This window comes from Cyanistes caeruleus, chromosome 17 (assembly GCF_971803275.1).
Source record: "Cyanistes caeruleus chromosome 17, bCyaCae1.hap1.1, whole genome shotgun sequence".
NCBI classification, from domain to species: domain Eukaryota; kingdom Metazoa; phylum Chordata; class Aves; order Passeriformes; family Paridae; genus Cyanistes; species Cyanistes caeruleus.
In genome coordinates this window covers 3,167,777-3,190,302 of record NC_141717.1, presented here as the reverse complement: position 1 = coordinate 3,190,302, position 22,526 = coordinate 3,167,777, and the positions used below count along the sequence as shown (strand labels likewise).

The 22,526-nt window shown below is 50.7% G+C and overlaps 3 protein-coding genes and 1 long non-coding RNA gene across 6 annotated transcripts in view; 2 read left to right on the top strand and 2 right to left on the bottom strand.

Moving 5' to 3' along the window:
• Positions 1 to 42: 42 nt before the first annotated feature.
• Positions 43 to 4,337, bottom strand: LOC111935887 (deoxyribonuclease-1-like). Its single transcript, XM_023936512.2, has 9 exons — positions 4,317 to 4,337; positions 2,994 to 3,141; positions 2,478 to 2,566; positions 2,240 to 2,323; positions 2,030 to 2,145; positions 1,176 to 1,288; positions 741 to 898; positions 574 to 670; positions 43 to 276 (listed from the first exon to the last, which is right to left on the bottom strand). The coding sequence occupies exons 2-9, from the start codon at positions 3,138 to 3,140 to the stop codon at positions 223 to 225; spliced, it is 858 nt and encodes a 285-aa protein (XP_023792280.2). The 5' UTR covers position 3,141; positions 4,317 to 4,337; the 3' UTR covers positions 43 to 222.
• Positions 4,338 to 5,682: 1,345 nt separating this feature from the next.
• Positions 5,683 to 14,111, top strand: INTS15 (integrator complex subunit 15). Of its 2 annotated transcripts, none has more exons than XM_086854341.1 (6): positions 5,683 to 5,950; positions 7,245 to 7,466; positions 8,779 to 8,944; positions 10,620 to 11,147; positions 12,761 to 12,800; positions 13,359 to 14,111. In XM_086854341.1, the coding sequence occupies exons 1-6, from the start codon at positions 5,759 to 5,761 to the stop codon at positions 13,564 to 13,566; spliced, it is 1,356 nt and encodes a 451-aa protein (XP_086710467.1). In that variant the 5' UTR covers positions 5,683 to 5,758; the 3' UTR covers positions 13,567 to 14,111. The 2 variants fall into 2 exon arrangements, with proteins under 2 accessions (XP_086710467.1, XP_086710468.1); XM_086854342.1 differs by having other exon boundaries at positions 5,727 to 6,208; positions 6,311 to 7,466.
• Positions 9,896 to 15,062, bottom strand: LOC147650011 (uncharacterized). The gene is made up of 4 exons (XR_015277336.1): positions 14,980 to 15,062; positions 13,794 to 14,614; positions 10,460 to 13,021; positions 9,896 to 10,422 (listed from the first exon to the last, which is right to left on the bottom strand). It is a non-coding gene; the product is annotated as an uncharacterized LOC147650011 (long non-coding RNA).
• The window catches only part of NAA60 (N-alpha-acetyltransferase 60, NatF catalytic subunit), a 19,964-nt gene continuing 12,104 nt past the window's right edge, over positions 14,667 to 22,526 (top strand). The window contains exon 1 of one of the 2 annotated variants that reach the window (XM_023936517.2): positions 14,667 to 15,334. The gene's annotated coding sequence lies outside the window, so the exon portion shown is untranslated. Of the gene's footprint in view, positions 18,916 to 22,526 lie in introns of both variants that reach the window. The other variant, XM_086854345.1, reaches the window with a different exon arrangement.

Here is a 22,526-nt window from a genome sequence, read left to right as displayed (position 1 = left end):
CAGGGGCTGCTGGGGAGACTGAAGAGACCTCCCTTCCAGAGCTGCAGAGGCAGGAAAAGGCTCATTTTTAATGGAAGCAGAAAGCATTACACTTCCACAAGAGCTCAAGGACTCCTTGCAGAGACAGTGGGCAGCCTGGCTGGCACCAGTGGTGCGTGGGCTCCCATGAGGGATGCAGGTGTGTGCTGAGCTGTCCTGGTAGCCGCTGGTGTGGGGACAGGCTCAGCGGGCTTTCAGGGTCACCTCCACTGGGAAATGGTCGCTGACAGCCAAAGCCTGCATGAGAGGGAGAGCAGAGTCACCCTGACCAGAGCCGATTCATAAACCCTGAGCTCATCTGGACCCACTGCTGCTGTCATGGCTGGCTGGGACCCCAGTGTTCCACTCCAACCCCCAAAATTTAGACCATATCCTAAAATGCTCTATCTGGATTGTTGATCTGGTACAACAGCTGGGGTCAGGCCACCCTCAGGTGCACCCTTGGGAACAGGGAGCCCTCCCAGGCTCCCAGGAGCTATGGTGGGGCAGATTCCAATGCTGGTGGACTCGTGCCCCACCCAGCCCCTCACTCACATCCTTGATCTGGAGGTGGAATTTCTTGTCAAAGTTGTTGACGGTGGCAGAGCCGGGTTCAATGTCTTGGCGCAGGGCAGTACCGCAGGCGACAATGCTGCCGAGGCATCACAGGGGTGTTAGTGCCCATCAGTCCTTCCCTTACCAGCCCCTGCCATGGCACCCACCGGTCGTAGGCACAGTCGGTGGTGTCGGCCACGGTGGTGTCGGCGCTGTCGGGGATGAGCCACTCGCAGGCACGGAGGGAACGCAGGCGGATGGACGGCCACTGGGAGCTGGTCACGTAGGAGCAGTCAGCGTTGAAATCACCCAGGAAGATTATATCCTGCAGGGCAGAGCACTGAGTCCCTGACCACACACCTTACAGGGCAGCAAGGGCTCCCTAAAATCTTAAGAGTTGGCTACAAACCCCACTGAGGTGCCCCAGTGTGCAGGGACAAGCCCCCAGCAATGGCAGGAGGGCCATCCAGCAGCTCCCTGCCTGGAGACTGCTGGGCTGGCACCTGCTCTGATGGGTACAAGAGGCCTTTCATGGGACATGTTCATCCCACCTGCCCACCTGGCTGCCCTGGGGAGGAGCCAAGCTCCCCAATGCTGCTTACGTTAGTCCCCCACTTGTCGATGACATCGGTGTAGACATCGTAGAGTGCATCGATCTCCTGTGCTGCATGGCTGGGCTCGGAATGCAGAGGCACCAACACAAACTCCTGTACCTCTGCCAGACAGCTGACCATCAGCCCCTGGCTTGGGTGCAACCCCTGAGCAGGGAACGGGAACCCCTGGAAACCACCACAGGCCAAGCCCCAGCTACTGGCCAGGAAAGGGAAAGGGTGTGTTGAGTTTGGTGCTCTGCCTGTCCCTCAGACTGGAAATTCCAGTGGGGAGCTGCATGCCTTTGTGCATTGTTTGGGGTTTGCTGCTTGTTTCCCATTAGCATTTCCAAGCCAATATGGTTTTGGGCAGGAGATGGGACAGTGTGTGTACCCTGAGGAGGTTCTCAGGAGGTGGAGGTGATGGCACAGGATAGGCGGTGGAACTAAGTGGGATAATGGGAGATAGAAGGGATGGAGATGACAGGTGATAGGAGGTGGGACATGATGGGAGATGGCACCCAGCCAGAGGAAGCAGATGGTGGGATATGGCACAAGATGGGAGGTAGCACATAATAGGATGTAGGACACAATGGGAAGCAGCTGGAGGTGTGAGAAAGCACACAGCTGGAGAGAGCTCATGGTGGGAGATGGAAGGTGATTGGTAGGAGATGGCACACGATGAGAAACAGCAGGCATTGCTGGCCTTGCTGGGCAGGGACATAGGACCCCTAGGCACCCATGGGTGGGACCCTGGTGGAGGCTTGCAACCCCTCTATGCTTGGCAGGTACAGATCTGGGCTCAGCCCTGCGTGGAGGGGACCCTGTGCCAGGTCTGGGCATTCCCCAAGACCAGCTCTGCTCACGTGTGGTGGGTGAGGAGAACTTCACAATGAAGGGCTCCCTGCTGAAGGTATCGGTCCCACAGGACTCGCAGCCATCATCATAATAGTAGTTATCCAGCACGGAGACCATGTCTGACCTGAGGGAGGAGACCAGGGCAGCCCTCAAAGGTACCCATCCCTTTTGGGGACTTCTGGGGAGGGCAGCAGGTGACCCCTGGCAGCATCCCTTACCTGTAGATGAAGAGGTACTGCTCCTTGTAGCTGGTCCGACCCAGGGGGATGCTGACCAAAAAGTTGTATGGGTGCCTCCCAAAACTGGAAGCAAGTTGTGGAGAGGGTGAGAGGAGGTTCCTGGTGCTTCCCAGCATCCATCAGACTCTCTTCAGCTGAGCCAGAGGTGCCCTGGCATGGCTGGAATCCATCCAGGATCCCCTTTGCAGTCACTCCCACACCAAGCCATTGAGGTCACCTGTTGAGCTGGTCCATGAGGTCATTCACAGCACTCAGGTCGGCATCCCGGACCTCCTGCACCAGAATGATGTCGTACTCTGACAGGATCTGGGGGGACAAGCTCAGAGCTGCTCTCCCCTGGCCAGGAGCTGCTCTGGGGAGCACCCATGGTTGCCTGGTCTGGGGTGCAAAGGCTCCCAGGCTGGCAATGGGAGGGCAGCAGGGACCTCAGGGCCAGGGGGGGGATTCCTGTGTTGGTGTGCTCTGGCTTGGAAGGGCCCTGTCTGTCCACCACCCACCTATCCAGCAGCTGCTCCAAGGGAGGAACCTGGGCAGCATCAAACGTCACCCAGCCTTGACGGGGGACCAGCAGGGCTGGAGATGGCCTGAGGTGGGAGATTTTGATGGGATAAGAGCAGATGCATGGATGGATGGATGGATGGATGGATGGATGAAGCAGATGTCCCGCTGCCCAAGCTGACTGCATCCCAAAGAACAGAGCACATCCAGGCCTGCTCCTGTCCCCCCGACTCACAGACACGATGATATTTGCGATGGTCTGGTTGGACATCTTGGTGTCCCCAAACGCTTTGATGTTGAAGGCGCCGACCTTCAGCGTGGTGGCCACATGCAGCAGGAGAGCTGCAACCAGCAGCGACAACACCAGCCTCGAGCCTGCCATCCTGTGTAGAGGTGCAGGAGGGGCTCAGCCCTCAATGGCTGGGAGAGGGATTTGGGACAGACAACAGGGATAACCAGGGTATTCGCACTGGCCATACTGGTTTCACTGGGAGGTGTCTGTTTTCTGGTGAACCACCGGGATGCAGGAATTTTACACCTCTGTTGCATGGGGCCTCATCCTACCTGTTCTTCCTGGAAGGAGGCCAGATCACTCACAAGGCTGGAGTGGAAAATTTATTGGCAAACAAGTAAATGCCATTTCATGGTGACACAGAGCAGTCACTTCCTCATTCTCCATGAGGAACAGCTCAGCCCAGACACCTCTTCTGGCCTTGGATTGGTGGCAGTGATCAGGGACCCCAAAATCCCTTGGCTTGTGCCTCTCCTGCCTTTCCCTGGATCAGTGACAGAGACTCCAAAGACCCTACAGCAGCTGTGCTGGGACAGAGCAAGGGATGGATCCTCCCTGACACCCCTCCCCACCTTCCTCACTGCCTGCAGCATCCTCACCTGGGGTAACTTTCCCCTCCCCTGTTCCCCATCCCCCAGCAGTGCCCTTGCCCCATCCTCACCCAGGATGGCTCCCTCAGGACCCTCTGCAAAGGCAGTGCTGCAGCTCCCATCCACGGGGGAGAGCGTTTGGGAAGTATTTCCCATGGCACTCAGCTCCCTGGGGTAATATTTCACCAGCATGTGGGATCTGAGCCCTGAGCACTGCCCGAGCCTGGGTTCCTGAACGCACCCAGAGCCTGATAAACGGGCTGAGAGGACGGGCAAATGCTCCAGCTTTTGGCACACAAAATCTCAGCCTCAGGAACGATTTGCTGACCCCAGGCTCACTTTTCCTTCTGGGGCAGCTGCTCTAGTTAAATCCTCACTTTTCCCACTTGCACTTTTGCTGTGAACTCTTCCCCCTAAGACCACAGTCCCTTCAGTTGATAGTGCCATGATTTGGTCATGCCAAAAATTGCCCAAAGCCCCATAAATCCTCCCCACTCCTGGAGAGTACAGCAGCCTCTGAATCTCCCAGGCAGGTGCACCTACAAGGGGCATATTCATCCCTGAGCTGCACCCAGATTTGGCCCAGCAGAGCTTTGTGGTAAAATTGAGCTGGAGGAGGTGACACTGTCAAGGGGAACTCCTGGGGGGTGTGGGAAGAGAGGGGAGCAGGACCTACCTTTGATGTTGTCCAGGGACTCTGGAAAGGGAAGGAGCTGCACCTGCATTTATGGAGAGGGACACTCTCTCCTTGCCAGTTGGTTGCCCAGCCAAGGATCATGTGAGGCCGCAGGCTCCATATGGCATTTTTCACGGAAGCAGAGGTCTGCTCAGTGAAAAAAGAACCCTTTCAACCTTTGCCAGTGCCTCCCATCACAGGTAAGGCCGAGAAGGGATTAAAATGCCAACAAGAGCTCTGCTTGGTGAAATGGATCCCAGAGACCTCTTGTAGGGATCAGCAGCTTCCCAATACGTGGCATGGACAGATCTCACTAATCACCAGACACAAATTCTCTTAAAAAGTGTTTATTTCACCAGCACGGATCATGTCATCCAGCATCCCACATTTCCAACAAGCTGGAAATGTGCTGGGGCCAGCAGGAACCATCCCAGCTTGATCTTTGGGTGTGAAGCCAAAAGTCCCCAAAAAAACAACAAACCCCTGCCATGGTGCCCATGCCCAGACCCTGTGCAGGAGTCACCCGGCTCAGGCCCCATCCCTGGGAATGGCACGCTGGGCCTTCCACCCCACCCACTCCTACAGCTCACACAGCGCTGTCCCAGCGACCTTGGCTGATGTCCTGGCACTCCTGTCCTCCAAAGGCAGCTGCTGTGTTTCCCAGGAGAGCCCCTGCAGTGTGCAGTGATCCTTCGGGGGCTGGGGGGCCCTGTCAGCTCCTCCCCTGGAGCCAAACACCCTCCAGAGAAGGATCAGGGCTGGACCTAGACCCCCCCAACAGGTCCCCAGGGCCAGGTTTCCCCAGCCAGGACCCTCCTTGGTCAATCCCTCCTCATGTCCCCTGGGAACTCCTCCAGGGGCCAGGACCGTGACCCTCCTGAGCCAAGGTCCCTCCAGATCCTGTCTCAGCCAGGCTAAGACCCCCTCAAGACAGAGTCCCAGGGCTTAACACCATTTCTGGGCCAAGACACCACTAAGATCAGACCCTTTTCATGCCAACACCCCCAGGGCTGGACAACCCTCAGGGCCAGTTCACAAGTCAAGAGCCCCTGAGTGAGCCCAAGGCCCGCAGGGGCGATAGCCCCCCACGTCCAGACCCCTCCAGGCTGAGACCCCCTGACCCAACCCCAGCACCAGCCCCCAGGACCAAGATCCCTCCAGGGCCAAGACCCCCTCATGGCCAGGCTCCTCCCAAGGTTGAGACCCCCTGTCTCAGTCCCTCAGGGCAAGCTCCCCGCCATGTCCAGGTACCCCTGCCCAGGCCCGGTTCCCTCTCGGCTGAGCCCCCCTCACCCCCCGCGGGTGAGCCCGCCAGGGGGCGCTGCCGGCGGCGGTAGCGCGTGACCATTTTTGTCCTGGCCGGGCCGCCGTAGCGCCCGCCCGTCCGCGCTGCCGAGGGGAGGCCGCGCCGAGCGGGGCCGGGAGCGGGCCGGGCCGGGGCCATGAGCGACATCCGGCACTCGCTGCTGCGGCGGGACGCGCTCAGCGCCGCCAAGGAGGTGCTGTACCACCTGGACATCTACTTCAGCAGCCAGCTGCAGAACGCGCCGCTGCCGCTCGTGGACAAGGGCCCCACCGATCTGCTCGAGGAGTTCCTCTTCCAGGTCCCCAAGGAGCGCGGCGCGCCGCCCAAGGTGCGGCAGGGACACCCCGGGCCGAGCGGAACGGGCCCGGGAGGCGGGGGAACACTGCCCCGGCGAGTGGGGATGCAGGGCAGGCCTCAGGACCTCAGGACAGGATCCTTGCTGGAGCCTGAGGCCTCAGAACGGGGCTCAGGCTCCCTCTGTCACGGGCTGCTGCTGGAGACTGAGGGCTTCGATGGGCAGGGCTGGGTCCCCTAGGCTCTGCTGCTGGAGACTGAGGGCATAGAGGGGCAGGATTGGGTCCCCGAGGCTCTGCTGCTGGAGACTGAGGGCATAGAGGGGCAGGATTGGGTCCCTGAGGCTCTGCTGCTGGAGACTGAGGGCATAGAGGGGCAGGATTGGGTCCCTGAGGCTTTGCTGCTGCTGGAGACTGAAGCCCCAGGACGACAGCACAGGGTGCCTGGGGTGCTGGTGACTAAGGTTTTTTGGCAGGGAGGGGGCTGGTGGCCAGTCCCTGATGGATTGGCCAGGGTTCTGGCCCTGGAGGCCCTGGGGACTGCCCACAGCCCCGAGTGCTGCAGCTGGGCCCTGCCAAGGGTTTTGTGTGGGCATAGGATGGAGCTGGGATTGGGGGGACTCAGAGAGGAGCAGTCAGAAGCCACAGCTGCTGGTGACTATGAGGGTACATGGCCCTGCAGCCCTCGGTGCTGCTGAGTCCTGTCACTGTTGGACACGATGTAGAAGTGTGGATTCTATGCAGCACAGCAGAACGAGTTGCTAGAAAAGACCTTTATTCCCCGAACTTTTCAGCCTTTGAAAGGGTATTACGCTACAGGTTTAACACGATTGGTAAATGGAACATCACCTCTTGTCCCATTGGTGGGATAAGAGAAGAACACACTATCCACAGCTGTACAGAGCTGTTTTGAGAAAATGAAATAGTTTACAAAGATCATCCTTGAGTGAGAGATGCTCTCAAGAGACTTTCCCTTGGTAACAGATCAGCCACTGACAGGCTGTAATTCTCTCAGGCCCAGAAAAATCAGGTCCACAGAGTCCAACTCTGTCCCCCCAGCTACCCAGCAGTATTCCCCCCCCAGCAATGTCAGTCAGCAAGCACCAGCTTTGGATATCCAGGTGTTCAAGTGAAACCTGGAGCTCTTCAGTGTCACCAGTTAAATGCAGTGGTGGTTCAACAAGCTCAAATGTGTGTACTGTGCACCATGACTGAGTCCCTCAGCCCAAAGGGAAGCTCTCAGCCTTTACTGTTCTTGTCTTCTCACTTGGCTCATGGCCCTTCAAGAGTCTCAGTCTGTTTTACAGCTTTGCTTTCATTTTCTTTCAGAGACTGACCCCACTTCAGGAACTTCAGCTCCTTGAGATCATGTGCAATTATTTCCAAGAGCAGACCAAGGATTCAGTCCGGCAGGTCATCTTTTCGTCTCTCTTCAGCCCCCAAGGGAACAAAGCAGATGACAGCAGGATGGCTTTGCTGGGGAAGCTGGTTTCCATGGCAGTGGCTGTCTGCAGGGTTCCTGTGCTGGAGTGTGCTGCCTTCTGGCTGCAGGTACAGCTCCTGTGCAGGCAGGGATGGCTTGGGGAAGGGGTCAGGGCCTGCTCCATGGTGGGCACAGTGAGCTGGGGCACAGCTGGTCACAGTCAGCTGTTCCTCCCTAGCAGTTTCAGCTGCCCCTGTGTCTCTGCTTGTGTCCATCCCTGTGCTCTGGCATCAGGGAGAGCTTTGCCAATCCATTCATGTGCTGCAATGGAAGGAAAAAATTGTGTGAGTGGGGTTTTTTTACTGTCAGTGAAAGTTTTAATAATGTCCCCCAAATGCTGCATATTGAGAGGGCTCAGTGGAGGGTTTGACCAACACAGGGAGCAAACCTTGGCAGTTGTGGTCACATTGCCTGAAGAATCTGACTCTGGAGTTTGGGAAATAAACCCTTCCTGATGTGCAAGTTTGTGTGTGGAAGAGGCAAACCCTTGTCTTGAAATTTGGGCACAAAATACCTGTGTCTGTCTTCTATGAATGCAGTAGGTTGGGGATCTCCTCTGTCTTCTCCTTTCCCCAGCTGTGGGCTTTGGGAAGTGCACCTTTGTCCCTGCTGTCCTTGTGGGATGTGCAGAGGTCACAGTTGACAGAGGGGCAAGAGCAGGAAGTCTTTGCTGGGAGAGAAGGTGGGAGCAGACAGACCAGCACTGTTTCCTTGGGGTCCCTTTCCTCCCCCATGGCAAGCCTTTGGGAGGGCAGGATCCATAACCTGGATAGCAGAAGGTGTATTTTTATTTCAGTTGGAAGCTTTTAAGTTACATGAGGATTCCACAGAATATTTTCCACATTAAAAATATCAGGCATGGCTACTGAACCAGTTCCTCTGGCATTGAGCCAGTTGAACTACAGACCTGTGTTAGAATCATGGAATCACAGAATGGTTTGTGATGGAAGGGACCTTAAAGCTCATCCCATTCCACCCCCTGCCGTGGGCAGGGACACCTCCCACTATCCCAGGTTGCTCCAAGCCCTGTCCAGTGTGGCCTTGAACACTTTCAGGCCAGGTTGGAGAAGCCACAGCTCCTCTGGGCAACCTGTGCCAGGGCCTCACCACCCTCATAATGAAGAAATGTTGCTGAAGGAGTAAAGAAAAATCTCTAAATCAAAATATTGATCTAAAAGGTTTCACTTTTAAGCCACAGATACAATAAACTCAAAATATCACCATCTATTTTAATATTGCAAGACAGTGATTTTATTTCTGTGAGAGTGGATGTTTGAAGGGCTGAGAGAGAGCAGTCCCAGTGCCATGTGGGGAAGGTGGGGACACAGCCATTGCAGCAGCCTGTGACAGGGTCTGATCTGGTGTCCCCTGTCCCTGCAGCGCACCCCAGCTGTGTTCTGTGTGAGGCTGGCCCGAGCTCTGGTTGATGACTACTGCAACCTGGTGCCAGGCTCCATCCAGACCCTGAAGCAGATCTTCACTGCCAGCCCTCGCTTCTGCTGCCAGTTCATTACATCAGTCACAGCTCTCTATGACCTCTCTTCAGGTAAGTGTTTTCCAGCTGTGTCTTTTCAAGTGAGAGGTGCAGTGTAATACACCATGAATTAACTGTTGCAAGAGAATCCTAATGAGGTGTTACCATGTAATTATTGCCAGAAGCAGCTCAGGGGTGTGGCTGTTGCCTCATCTGGCACTGGGGTGAGAATAAAAATAACCACTCTGTGGCTGACTTAGAATTCCAGCATGGTTTGGGTTCGAATGGACTTTAGAGCTGATCTTTTTCCATCCCCTGCCATGGGCAGGGACACCTTCCACTAGACCAGGCTGCTCCAGGCCTGTCCAACCTGGCCTTGGACACTTCCAGGGATTTGGAGTCCACAGCCTCTCCCACAGGAAACAAGGGAGAGTCTTTGCTGGAGAAGCAGCCAGGAACATCTGACACAGAGGGCGTTGTCCTCCACAGAGGGCAAAGGACACGGGACCTTGTTGACTGAGCAGCTCTGGAAGTGAAAGTTGATCTGTCTGGGCTGTCAGTCTGATCCCTTCCAAAAAGGGGAGAAACAAGTTCTGAATGTTGGCAAGCTGGAGCAGGATTTCTGTGGAGCACTGGTGAGAAACACAACAAACAACATAACTCCAGTGCACTTTAACTGTGTGTGTGACCTGCCAGTGGTACAGCCTGTCTCAGGTTGTTGCTCAGACACTTGTTGCTGTCTAAAATAAGATTGATTTTGCTCTACTCAGCCACTGAAAGCTCATGGTAGACTAGAGGACAGCCATACACTAAATACCAATACCACCTATAACTCAGAAAATCAAATGCTATTATGGACAAAGGAAGTGCTTTGCACACTTTTCTCCAGATAAAAATCTTGGCATTACTGAAAGAGAGGTTCAGACTTAGTTTTATGCTGTTTTTATAAAGTATTTGGTAGAGCTCAGAGCATATTTTATATCCCACCATCATGTCAGAAAGAAAATTACTTCACATAGGAAGTGATTTTTTAATTCCTTAGTTTATTTGAGATGTTTTTGGTGATGCAAGAAAAGAGAGCTTGGTCTTCCAATCCAGCATTCCCCCTGTGACAGGATGATGTGTCAGGGTTTCTCTTGTCTGTAGTCAAGTTCATGACCATCTTTTACTTCTCACCTGATGCTTTACATAATCTTATAGTCCTTTACATGTGATCCACATCATGTGATCATGTTGTTGCATTGTGTTTTTCCACAAGACGTGTTTGTTTAGGTAAGTATGTATTAAAATAAATGAGCTGAATTACTGGCACTTCCTTCCCTTCACCCAACAAGTTTTTCCTATTTCCCTTGCCCGTTGTACTTCCTGTGGCAAGGGATAAATGGAGACTGAAATTAGGGAAAAAATGAGCAGATGATGGGTGGCAGAGAAGAAAATGACAAAAGCAGCTTTGCTGGGAAATGAAATAAATATCAGTGTTTGGTGGTATCTTTGGGATAGGTGAGGCAGCTGAAGTTGACAGGAAGGAAGTTCCAGAAAGACAGCTGTATCTTCCCTGGAACAAGCTACCAGGGAAGATACAATTACAATCTTTTTCTTGGGAAAAGGAGCAGAACTGGGGAGGTTCTGAAGTTGTAATTGGGACAGTGTAGGACGGGTGTATGTGAGAGACTAATGAGAGCATCAGTTAAAGTCCTGTGCTTCAGTACAAGGCTCAGTTACCCAACAATAACTTTCCTGTCTCCAGATGACCTCATTCCTCCCTCGGATCTGCTTGAGCTGATCGTCTCCTGGATCTTTGAAGACCCTCGTTTGATCCTCATCACCTTCCTGAACACTCCCATTGCAGCCAACCTGCCCATAGGGTTTTTGGAGCTCACGCCGCTGACCGGACTGATCCGCTGGTGCGTCAAGGCTCCCTTGGCCTACAAAAGGAAGAAGAAAGCCTCTCTGTCCAATGGACACGCTCCCAGCAAAATTGCCAAGGACTCCACTTCAGGAGAAGACAGGGATTGCCACCAGCTGTATTCCAAGCTGCATCTGAGTGTCCTGCAGGTTCTTATGATGCTCCAGGGACATTTAACAGAGAAAAACCTTTATGGGCGCCTGGGGCTGGTACCCTTTGACCACGTGGTTCCTCTGGTGGAGGACATTAACAGACTGTCTGATGAACTCAATCCTCTCAATGCATCCAAAGAGATTGAACTCGCTCTGGACAGGCTGGCTCAGGCTTTGCAAGTGGCCATGGCATCAGGAGCTCTCCTGTGCACCAGAGGTGAGTTGTCTGTGGGGCTGGCAGAGACCTGGCACTGGATTCTTCTCCTCCAGGGTGCAGAAGTTGTAAGAGGCAGTTTTGGGATGAGGGGAGTAAAGATCAAAGTGTTCACAGCATAATTAGTAGCTTTCCCCTCCTAGAAAGTGATAGTGCACAAAATAGTTCAGGAAAAATTGCTGGATGGAGAATAGGAAGGGAGAGATCACTGCTGTGGGTGAGTCAGACATTGCTTTGCAGAGCTGGGGACTGATCCACAGCCCTGCACTGTGCACCAGGGTGTTGTATCTGGGTGTCTGGCATGGGGACACTTTGTTCCCCTCAGAATTGCCAGTAGCTATTTAAAAAACACCCTTTGATTTTGCTTCAGTTTAAGTTCTCTGAGTTTGCCTGCTGGAGAAGAGGCCATGAAGCACATAAACCCCTGGGTGGGTGTGCTAAACAAAGGATTTGAAAAGCAAATAATACTTCTTAAACTGAGACTTCTGGGACTTCAGCTCACCTATAATGAGACCCCATTACACTGTGTCCAAATTCAGTTAACTCAGTAAAAAAGGGCTGCTAACGTGGCTTTTGTCTGGCTTTCCTGTCTCCAAAGCCAGATCTTTCCAAAAGACATGAAGAGGGATAAAAGGGAAGTGGCCCAACACAGGGCAGGGTCAGCCACATATTTTCTTGTTATATTCTCTTGAAAATGGGCAATTTTAGCTTATACCAGAAGGCTTGAAGCTCTCAGTCAGCTGGGACATTCAGTGCAGACCACAGCTGCAGAGTAGGCCTCTGCCTAAGCAGGGATCTGATGCTTTTGTCCTGACAGAACCAGTGCTGCTGGTCAAATTTCAATGCTCTTCTTCATAATCTTTTATAGAGTAACTCTGAGTGTTATAAGAACATATAAGAAATCAGAGTTTTTTTGATATGAGGGCTGATTTGAGCAAGGTTTGTTCTTAGCTGGAACATTCTGAGCACTTGCTCTTTGTGTAGAAGGTAATTCAATGTAAGGGGCTGCTGCAATACCAGATATTTCAGTGTTTTGGGGTTGTGTTTGTCTACAAAGGCAGCAGTTTGTTCTCAAGCTATTCCTGAAAACAGTCAATGGGATATGTTGTTAAATTCCTTGTCTCTAGCTAGTCTGCTTTAGCACAAGTTTGAAGATGGTAAAAAAGGTGCAATTTCTACTTGATAGATTCAACAAAAAAAGCCCAACCCATTCTTTACAGTTGCAGTGGTTAAAAAAGCCCAAACCAATACAAAACAGGTATTGGGCAGAGTCACACCTTGTACTTCCTGTGTCTGTTACACCTTGTTGGTGTATTGGCATTGCAAAATCCATCCTAAGGCTTGTGTGTCTTAAGTGTCAAACATACAAAAAAGGAGCTGGTGGGGAAAGTTGGTGAAATGGAGAAACATTTTCTCTCCTGTGGAGGTTTTGGACCTAAGAGAGGGATTCTGGATCTCCTGCTGAGATGATGATGACAGATTACTGATCATTCAGTAGTCAGTAATTATTCAGTAAAATTACTAATTATTCAGTAATCTGACCTTCCTAGAAAAGACAGCAGAGAGAAAAACCACTCTTAATTTTTGCTTATTGTTAATCTTGTGTCCTTTTTCAGATGACTTGAGGACTGTGTGCTCCAGGCTACCACATAACAAGTAAGAGACTTTTTGCAGCTGTGTGGGCTTTGATGCATGTTCCAGGACACTTGAGGGCTGCTGAGACAAAATCTCCTCTAAAAACTTGTCTGTGGAATTTGGCCTTTATTCAAGTGCACTTTAGAAGAAGGATGAAGGTGACACAGTGCTGGCTGCTTGTTCCCTGGGTTCCTGACAGAAAGGGGCTTCAGTGCTCCCAGCTGTAGGTGATCTTGCCCAGCCTGTGTTAGAACAAAGGCACAGGAAAGGGAAATGAAATTCCAGCAAGAAACCTGGCCCTAAACTGTCCCATCTCTAAATCCCCACTGGTTTTATCTGACTCTAAGCTCAATTGCTTCTTGTCTTTTTGCAAAAAGAGCAGAGCTTAAAAAAAAATGGAGAGAAAGGGAAAAAAAGGGGGAAAAAGGGAAAAAAAGTCTTCTGGAAGCTGTTAGGAACATAATTGTGTCACTGTTCTCTTGGGTCTCAGCAGCGCTGTGAGTTGGATGTGAATTGTCCTTAGAGCCACAACAAAAGCTCCTCTAATAACCTCCCTCCTGTCTGAATTTCTTTCCACAGCCTGCTCCAGCTGGTGATTTCAGGTCCAGTACAGCAGCCGACCCACGGGGCTCTGCCCCCAGGATTTTACCCCCACATCCACACCCCTCCCCTGGGGTACCCCGCACACGCCGCGCACCCGGCGCTGCCCGCGCACCCCGCGCTCCCGGCTCACCCCGTGCAGACCTTCATCCCGGGAATGACATTCCCATACCGGCCTATCCGCTAGCCCACAGTCTCCCAGCTTCCCTGAGTCTGAGGAAGCCTCAGAGACAAGAACCAAACGCCTGGGAACCACATTTTCCTCTTTGGAGCAAAGCTGAGCTCCCCCCGCGCCAGGAGTCGCCCTCGGGCGGCGCACGGGGGCTGCGGTGGGTTTGGATGTGGGATGCAGATGCTAAGGGAGATCACAGGGATAAAAGGCGGGGATGGGAATAAGCAACATCAATTCCAAACCTCTGCAGTGCGTGGAAGTTGTTTTGCTCCAAGGGTATGATATTCCTCAATCGTGTTTTGCAGCAGCCCGGGGCTGTTTACAGCAGGGTGAGCCCGGCTGCTCTGGCTGTGGGAGGGCCAGAAGGGAAGGCCTTGTGTGATTTTTTTCCAAGCTATTCCACTCCAGCCTGCTTGTTTCTTTGTAAATGTTTGTATCTATAGCTACAGAGTATGTGTACACTGTATATTTTTGGAAGGCAAACGTTTGTTTCCGAAGCACAAGGTAGAGTAAAGCAGCACTTCCTATTAAAGGAAACAATTTAAGAAGCATTAAACAAATCTGCTGCTTTCTTTTTCTAACAGTTAAAAGAATTAGAACAATTTCAAACAATTAGATTATTCTCTTTCCAGTGATTAGAAGGTCCAACTCGTCAGGCCTGTGCTGGGGTGGGGACAAGACCCATCTGTGGCTGCAGTGACCCATTGACCTCTCTGCTGGGGAAACGCCCTGTAAACACCTCAGTCAGTGCTTCTTGAAAATTTGGGATGAGATCTGGGGTGTTTTGTTAATTCTGGCTAGAAAACTGGCCAAAGGCTGGCAGTGCTGTGCTGGCCAGCTCTGAGTGCAGCACAGGAATGCATGGAATCATCCTGGGAAGGACAGCAGAGCTTGCCAAAGGTCAGGTCCAGCCCTTTATTGTCTTCCTGGGCTTCTCTGAGCCCCCCTCTGCAGGATGAAAAAGCAGCAGGAGAAAAGGGATTGTTCCTACATGTCGGAGGTGGTGACAAAGGCCTCTGCTGCTGTCCTGGTGTGAGATGTGGCACCTGTGGTTCCACGATGGCTGCAAAAAAAGGCAAATTAGCTGAAGGTGAGAAAATCTGATTTGAATGGAACAGCTGGCAAGAAAACTGTGGAAATGGAAGATTAATAATAATCATGGAGTTGTTAGGGTTGGAAGGAACCTCTGGAGATCACCTAGTACAGCCTCCTACAGTTCATCTAGCTGAACCTATAATAAAAATAGCATCTTTAACTTTTGGTCAGGCAGTTGGCCTAGGCACTCCTTTTAGGTACTCTTCGACTGCAATATCCTGTCTCATCTCACGTTTTAGAGCTTCAACGAAAAGGCAAAACCCTTAAGAACGTCTAATTTCAGAATTAGAGCCATTAATGGCATCAAGTTCTTATACTGTATGACACTTCTACCTCCTGTTCCTTTGAAGGACTGAGGGAAATTTCCGGCCAGGTGACCCACAGGCGTGACCAGCCCCACCTCCTGTTTCTCAAGCGCCTGCGCTCAAGGATGCCTCTTTAATTAGCGCTCCGTTAATTACCGCCAGCGTTCCCTGCTCGGCGCCGCCCACGTGGCCTCAAGGGACCGGCGCGCCCCTGTGCGCATGCGCAGCGCTCCTGGTCACGTGCCCAGCCGCCAGCCAATGGGGAGGCGCGTTACTGCGCGGTGCCCCGGTTGAGGAAGTGCCGCCGGTGCCCGTGCCCAGCGCTCCTCCGTCCGGTTCCGCCTCCCGGGATGTGCTGAGGGCGCGTCCGCCGCCCCTCCCAGGTGAGCGGGGAGGAGCTTGGGGGGGTCTCTGCGGTGGGTAGGGGGGCTGGCGTTGTCATGGCGATTTCGCCTGGGACGGGCCCGGGCCCGGCGCGGTCGCCATGGCAACCCCTGCCCCCCCCCCGCCCTTAGGTTGCAGCGGGTCCGGGGCCCTCGGGACGTGCTCCCGTCCTTCCCGATAACCGGAGAGTTCGGTGCCGTTGTCGCCACCTGTGTCCGTCTCCATTTCCTCCTCCGCAGCCGAATTCCGCCCGGGCAGGCCGGGATGTGCCGTGTGTGGCCGGGTCCGGCCGCTCCCCCGCGGGGAGCGCGGAGCTGCTCGGGTTTGCTCGGGGTTATTTGTTGAGGGCCGGGTGTTTTCGAAGGGTGTGTTGAGGCCACCGACATTGCTGTGTCCAGCCAGGAGCTAAAACGTATCTTGGCTAATCCACTCTTGATTACAGACATCGGATTATTGTCGTATCCCACTGCAAGCTGTCTAAATGTTTAATTATGTTACCTATGTTGAGTCTGAGCTCTGCTCTGTACCTGTTTTGATTTTGTTGTGCTACAGCAGCTCCCAGCCCGTTCTGGGTGATCTTGCTGAGCTGCTGAACCTCGGCCACGCTTCCTTCTCTGACGTTTTATTCACAGACACACAGAGGCATGAAATAGCCGTACCTACCTCAGGCCACACTCTTTATAGTCGGGTCTTTTCCCACCTCTGGGATTGTTCTAATAATTCCCTGTGTCCTTTGCTGCTGAGCTACAAATGTTCTCAGGGAGCTCATTGTGAGTGTGGCTGCTTTTCCCCCTTGCAGTGGTCAACACAAATTGGAGATGTTTGCATTCCTTTTTTATTTATCTACAGCTTACAGTTTTACATGGCTTTAGTACTGTGGAAGCTTTCTGCAACTGCCAATAGCTTTAGATTTTCCCATCCTGGAAATCTGTGCCCTATCTCAAAGGATTTGGTTGCATGTCTATTCTTCTCCCATCTAGTTGTTATGAACCTGCTGAATGGACTCTCTTTTCACTATGGATTCATCCCAGATGATTTTAATCTAATTAATTCTTGTAATTAATTTCTTTTAATTTGCCACAGACTCTCCTTAGCCCAGGTTAGTATCCTCAGAAGTCTTTATGGAGGACACTCGTGGGAGCATTTTGGGAGCACTAGAACGTGGTGTATTTTCAGATTATGCAATTGTCTGCTGGAATAAACTCTAGCAGGTGTTTTACAAGTGAGGTGAAAAAAAAAAACCAAACCAAAAAACCCACCAAAACTCCCCAAAACTACTGGGTCTGTCCCAGTGTGTGATAATTAATGTGTGAACTCATTTACAAGATAAACCTGAGCAGCCTCAGAAGCAGTGACAGGGACCAGGCTTTCAAAGGAGAAAGTTTTCTCTTGCAGGTTAAGAAGTACTTCTGTTACGTCTTGTAAACTGCTCTAATTAGTGTTCCCACACCTGGTGGCAAAGGAAAATACATTTGTTAGTGGTGTTGAGACAATGTTTTGCTCTTTGCTGCTGCTGTTGCTCTCAGCAGGTTGGTTGATGTTCTTAAGGCAAATTGACTTCTCATGTCTGACTAGTTGGGAAGTGGCTGTCCTGTGAATGCCTCTTAAAACCTGTAGCATTCTTAATTTTAACCTCTTTCCCTAAACCTGTGTCACTCATCCTGACCCCAGGTATCCAGACTGGAATTGGGTGTGGTGAAACATTGTGGGAACTGCCAGCGGAATTCAGAAAATTATCTTTAGCCAAAGAGCCTTTAACAGAGCATGTGCATTTATTTTTATTAACAAAGTCTGGTGCTTCTCTCGTGTCTGGTGTTATTTCTTTCCCAGTAAGGATGGTCTTTATTTGCATTTTTCTCCTGTTGGAGGGTTTTTTGGAGGATGTTATTAATGCAGAGGTTGGACCAGTATATTCTGTCAGTTAGTGACTCAGTGCTGGGCTCGGAGCCTGCCAGCTGATGGGAGCTGCTCCTGCCACCCCAAAAGCCATTCTCTCATTTCCTGCCTATTTTCCACCTCTCTGGTCCCCACCCCAGCCACTCCCAGTGTAATTTCTGGAGTGAGCATGTGAAACTCAGCCGGGCTGACGCTGGGTGCCAGCGCTGTTGTAAATACCTGAGAAATTACGGGTGCAAACTCCGGGACTTCCTGCAGAGCTGATTCAGAAATGCTCGGAGCTCTGCCTTCCTGCTGCTCACAGGCTGCTGGGCTGGAGGCAGCCCCGGGGCATGGACAGGGATTCCCTTCGGTGACGTGTTCAGATGCTTTTAAAGAACCAATTGGGCTTCAGCTGTTTGGAGTGACAGCAGAAAAAGATCTGCCTTAGCTGAGCACCTCATCTACAAACTTGGAAGCCAAGTGCTATCCAAAATCATTCTCAGAGTGGGATCACTCCTACCTTCCTGGTTTTTAACCAGTCACAGCATGTCTGGCAGCTTCAATGCAGAGCGTTGCAAAACGACTTCGAGCTTCACATCTCATTCTGCATCCCCCCACCCCCTTTCCTCCCTGCAGAGAGGTAGGAACAGGAGCTGCTCAGTTTTCAAACTGAGTTTTTAATTACATTTTTAATTTGTGCTTCTCAACTTATTGTGGCTGTCAGAACAGACACCTATGCCAGAATCCATTTTAAATGTTGTTAGTTTAAAACAGCAACAGTGGAGTTTTTGAGTTGAACCTGAGTGTCTCATGCTTGGAAAACTGCTGGAGAAAGAAAGGAAAAGGAACCATTTTGGCTCAAAATTTAAAGTCGGGATCTTGGAGAGGTGTTAAGTTTGGGGCACTTGTCTTACAACTGAGGAAAGAATGTTCTTTTCAAGCTTTTTCAAAATTTATTTTATTTGAAAGCACCTTGTTTGCAGTAACCTCTGGAAAGTTGTGTTGGTGTCTCCTGTGAGTGTGTAGGTGGAGGGGCTGGGTTTTGTTGACACTGCTCCATAACGAGGACAGTGTGTAGGAAATAGAGGCAGCCTCAAATTCCCTTCTGCAGGGGTTTGTAGGCTGCATTTCTGGCTGGTTTTTAGTCACTACACACGTTTTCTGTGTGGCTGTTTATTCTCATTCAGAAGGGACAGTGGGCCTGCAAATATGATGGATTGTTTGAGGTTTTTTTGTTTGTTTTCTGGAGGAAGAGGTGCCTATTGGAAACTTGCTGTGAATTAAATCTCCCCTCCAGCAAGGAGCTTGTTGCCAATGTGCCTCTTTTGTGACCCTTGGGTTTGAACTCCCCACAGTGCCACTGTCACAAAGCAGATTTTCCCTTCCTCATCTTAACAAGAAGAGATTTAACAGCAAAACCCTCTTAGAGATTCTTGTTTGCCATTCCCTGGAGGAATTGCTGTATCTGGGGCAGCAGGAAGCCAGGCCTTGTGCAGTGTGCTTTAAAGATACTTCATTTGGGGACTGGCTCCTGTGAAATCCACAGCTCCTATAATGTTTCCAGAGCTGTAAGGTGAAAGAACAGCCCAGAAGGTGACCCACATGCAAAATATTAATGTTTTCTGCTGCTGGGAGTCTGACAAATCCAGCTCTGGGTGTGTGGAAGATCAGGGATACGAGCATAAAAGGATTTTCACTAACAGTAAGTGTTCTTTATTTCTGATAAATAACCACTGCTTGCTACACAGGTAGAACTACATTTTGCCTTCTCGTTTCTTAATATCCTTTCGGGGATTGTTTCAAATCCTGATCCTTCATGGCAGGAGGCCAAAGTGTTAATGACAGTGATTCTGGGTGTTTGGCTTGGAGGCTTTGGGTGCTGTGGTGTGCATACCTCGATGCGGGTGGAGTGGAAAATTGTGTGGTGCTGGTGACATGACACAAATGCGTTCTTAGAACCGTGTTTTCAGGATTTCTGAGCTGAGGAAAAATAGTCTGAGCCATCTGGGGTGAGCCTTTGGGAGGAAGGCTGATTGCCAGAATGGTTTTCCCAGGTTGTCTGTGACAGTGCTGCCTCCCCGGCTGTCAGAGTTCCACGTGCTCTGGCCAAGCTCTTGTAGCTGTTCCACACGAGGAGGGGGTAATACACCAAATAAATCAGTTGGATATTTGGTGTTAGGTGGGAGTCTGATTTAGCAGGGTGATACAGCAACACGCTGAAATCACAGCAGAAGGTTAACACATTGATGGCAGTGTGTGGTTGGATCCAAATTCAGGTGTGGTGCCTGTTCCTGGTCTCCATGTGCCCACTGTCAGGGTGCTCAGGAAGAGGTACAGGTTAAAGCCTGCTTTGCTCCCTTCAAAATTTACTTTTTTATTGTCCAGTTTTTATACTTTGGGCTCAGCTGTGTGTATATTCCTGCCACGTTGGTCTGGCTCTCTCAGGAAAATGTGATTCATTATTAATTGGCTCAGGGCACCTGGCAATTCACTGGTGCAGATGTCTTATCTCAATACAAAATTACCCTGCAGCCTCCCTGGGGTTTAGACAAATTCAGCTTTCCTTACAACCCATTCCTCCCTGAGCTCACTGGGTTTTGCTCTCCTCCACTGTGGGGTGCTAGTCAAGCACACTGCCCTGGATGGATTTACTGGACAAGAAAGTCCAGGCACAGACAAACTCCTTTCTCCAGAGTGATGTCTCCAAGAAAATCCCATTAGTGCTTGGGATGTGCTTTGGGGGCAGATGGGATCCCCATGGCAGGGCTGGATTAACCTCGTGTGTTCCTCGTGTGGCAGCCTGGGGAGCTGTGCCAGGGCAGGTGCTTGGGAGGGCAATTTTCTGCTATTGAAGGAATTGAAATATTGAGGAACTCCAAGTCCTGAGCTAGTGCACACCCCTGAGTGACCTGGGGTCCACAAGGGGCTTTGAGGCCCAGTGCTTTTGATTCTGGTAGAAAAACATGGATCAAAAGGTGTTCTGGGCTGTTGTAAAGTCACATAATCAGAGCCTGCTTCCACCCCTGTTACTGCATTTCTTTCAGACCAAGGCACAGAATCAGTCATTTTGTCCTAGATTTCTCATTAAGAATCTCACTCCAAGCTTCTGCTAATGTCGGCAATTAAGTGCTGGCAGTTTTGGGCAGCACTCCTGTGGGATGTGATGAGTGTACAGGGATGGAGGTGAGAGGATGAGCTCCAGGCTCTGTCGGTTTGCATAACAAAATGGGAATGAGGAGAGCTGTAAAACCTCCTGGGGTTTGTGTGCTGCCTGTCCCAAAAGAGCTGTGTGGCATTCCTAGAAGGAGCAGGAGCATTAAATGGACAGAGTGTAACAAATGTCCTGTCAGGGGGGTTTGCATTGCACACTGGCAGAGCTGGAGGGGTTGGTGCAGGCAGCACATTTGATGCCCCAGCTTCCAGTTGTGCCTTTAGATCCAAAGGAACTGGTCTGATTCCAGGCAGGGTGAAGAGATTTGCTCCTCACTGACATTATGTGGGCCTAAGCAACCTGATCTAAGTTGGGTTAAACCCCAAAGGGTCTTTCCAGACTATGTTTTTTTATTTTATGACCGTACTTGAAGTAGGAGTGAGAACTTGTCAAGTCAAGTATTTAAATATTTTTAAAAATTTGGCTCCTGTTGGTTGGATAATGTTGTTCTAAGACCTGCAAGCACCTTTTTGAGATTCTTAGTAATGAATCCATGTTTTGAAATCTAGTTGCACTTTTATTGTATTAAATGAAAGGAGCTTGGTGACAGAGGTGTCTGTGTGGAACATTCCCTGCGAGACCAGTAACCTAAAAACACAGTAAGCTGAAAATGAAATGCAGCAGGGAAATCTTTACTGCTCTGTGGAATTAGACTGGTTCAGACTGAATGGTTTAATGTAAATCAAATCCCCAGTGCCAGATGGCACAAAGTAGGGAGACTTATAGCTGTGAAATTCCTGTTTGTGTTCTGGAAGATAATAGCAGACTTCATGGCTGTTTTGAGTACTGTGGTGCTCAGTCACAGCTCAAATCCTGCATTGTGGTAGCTTTAAGATTCTCTCTGGGCTTTGTTTGATCCTATTTACTTACAAGTGAGAGAGGATGCCAAATGTTATAAATTATTCTTCTCTGGAAATCTTGTGTCACTGGGATCTGAGGACTGTCCAGACTGTGACTGGAGCTGCAAACAAGGATTTGGTGGTGACACTGGAGCAGCCCCTCTGGTGTGACAGTACCAAGCACAAGGAAATCCACCTCTGTCCCTGTGTGCAGATCTCCTAGGGAGTGTCTGTAGAGTGAAAAAGAGCCACATGTCCTGCAGTGCTGGGCAGGAGCTGACAGGTCAAGGCCAGCCCAGGTGCTGCCTGTGCCCAGTGGGTTTTTGGTGTCACTGCCATTCCTCTGGGACAGCCCCTTCGTGGTGTGTCCTCAGGAGTCGTCTGCAGGAATTTAATCTTTTCTTTCTGTGGAAGGACAGCGGATAATCCTTAATAATCCAGCAGGAGTGTGCTCAGAGTGAATGCTTTGGATTCCTGAGGTGAAAATCTTCATCTCGAGGCTTTGAGGATCTGAACTGTTTAGTGTTGGAGGTGCTGGGACACCCTGGGTGTGCCTGTAGGGACAATGCTGCCTGAATTATGGGATCCAGTTATAAACACCCACAGCCTGCCAGGGCTTCTGTTTCTTCTTCCCTGCAGCTCTGCTGCTTTCTGTAGGATGAATTGATCTCAATTAGCTTTTAAGTAAAGTAAAAGGTATTGATGAACTTCGATCCAGCTTTGTTTCTGCAAGTGAAGAAGATTCCTTCACGTTGGTTTTTGTGTGAGCACTAAATTTAAAGTCAATACATCCCTTACTGGGAATTAGAGTTGTAAACAATCCTAGTTGCTATCTGTTTGACTTTAGTCTTAATTACCTGGCTTTTGTTCTGCTAGGAATTTTAGTGATATTTGTTGCTAGATGATAAAATTTTTATTTCATGGGTTTATCTGCTTGGAAGCTGAAGTCAAAATAAAAATTAATGAAACCAGCATCTTGTTCAATGGTGAAATCCAACCCATTTTTGCAGGATGAACAAGGCAGAAACATTGTTAAAACATGTCTTACAGTGCTAAAGAAGGGAAATATCAACTTGTAGAACCACTTGGCCAGAATTTTATAGATATGGAAATGCTCAAGGGATTTTCAAACACATTTAAGCAGCTGCCTGCCAAACCTTCAGGCTTTACCCTGCATTTGAACACCCTGCTGGATTAAGAGTGCTGATTTGGTATGGCTGCCTGTTTCTCTAGAAATTGATCTTATGTAGATTTTATTATGAT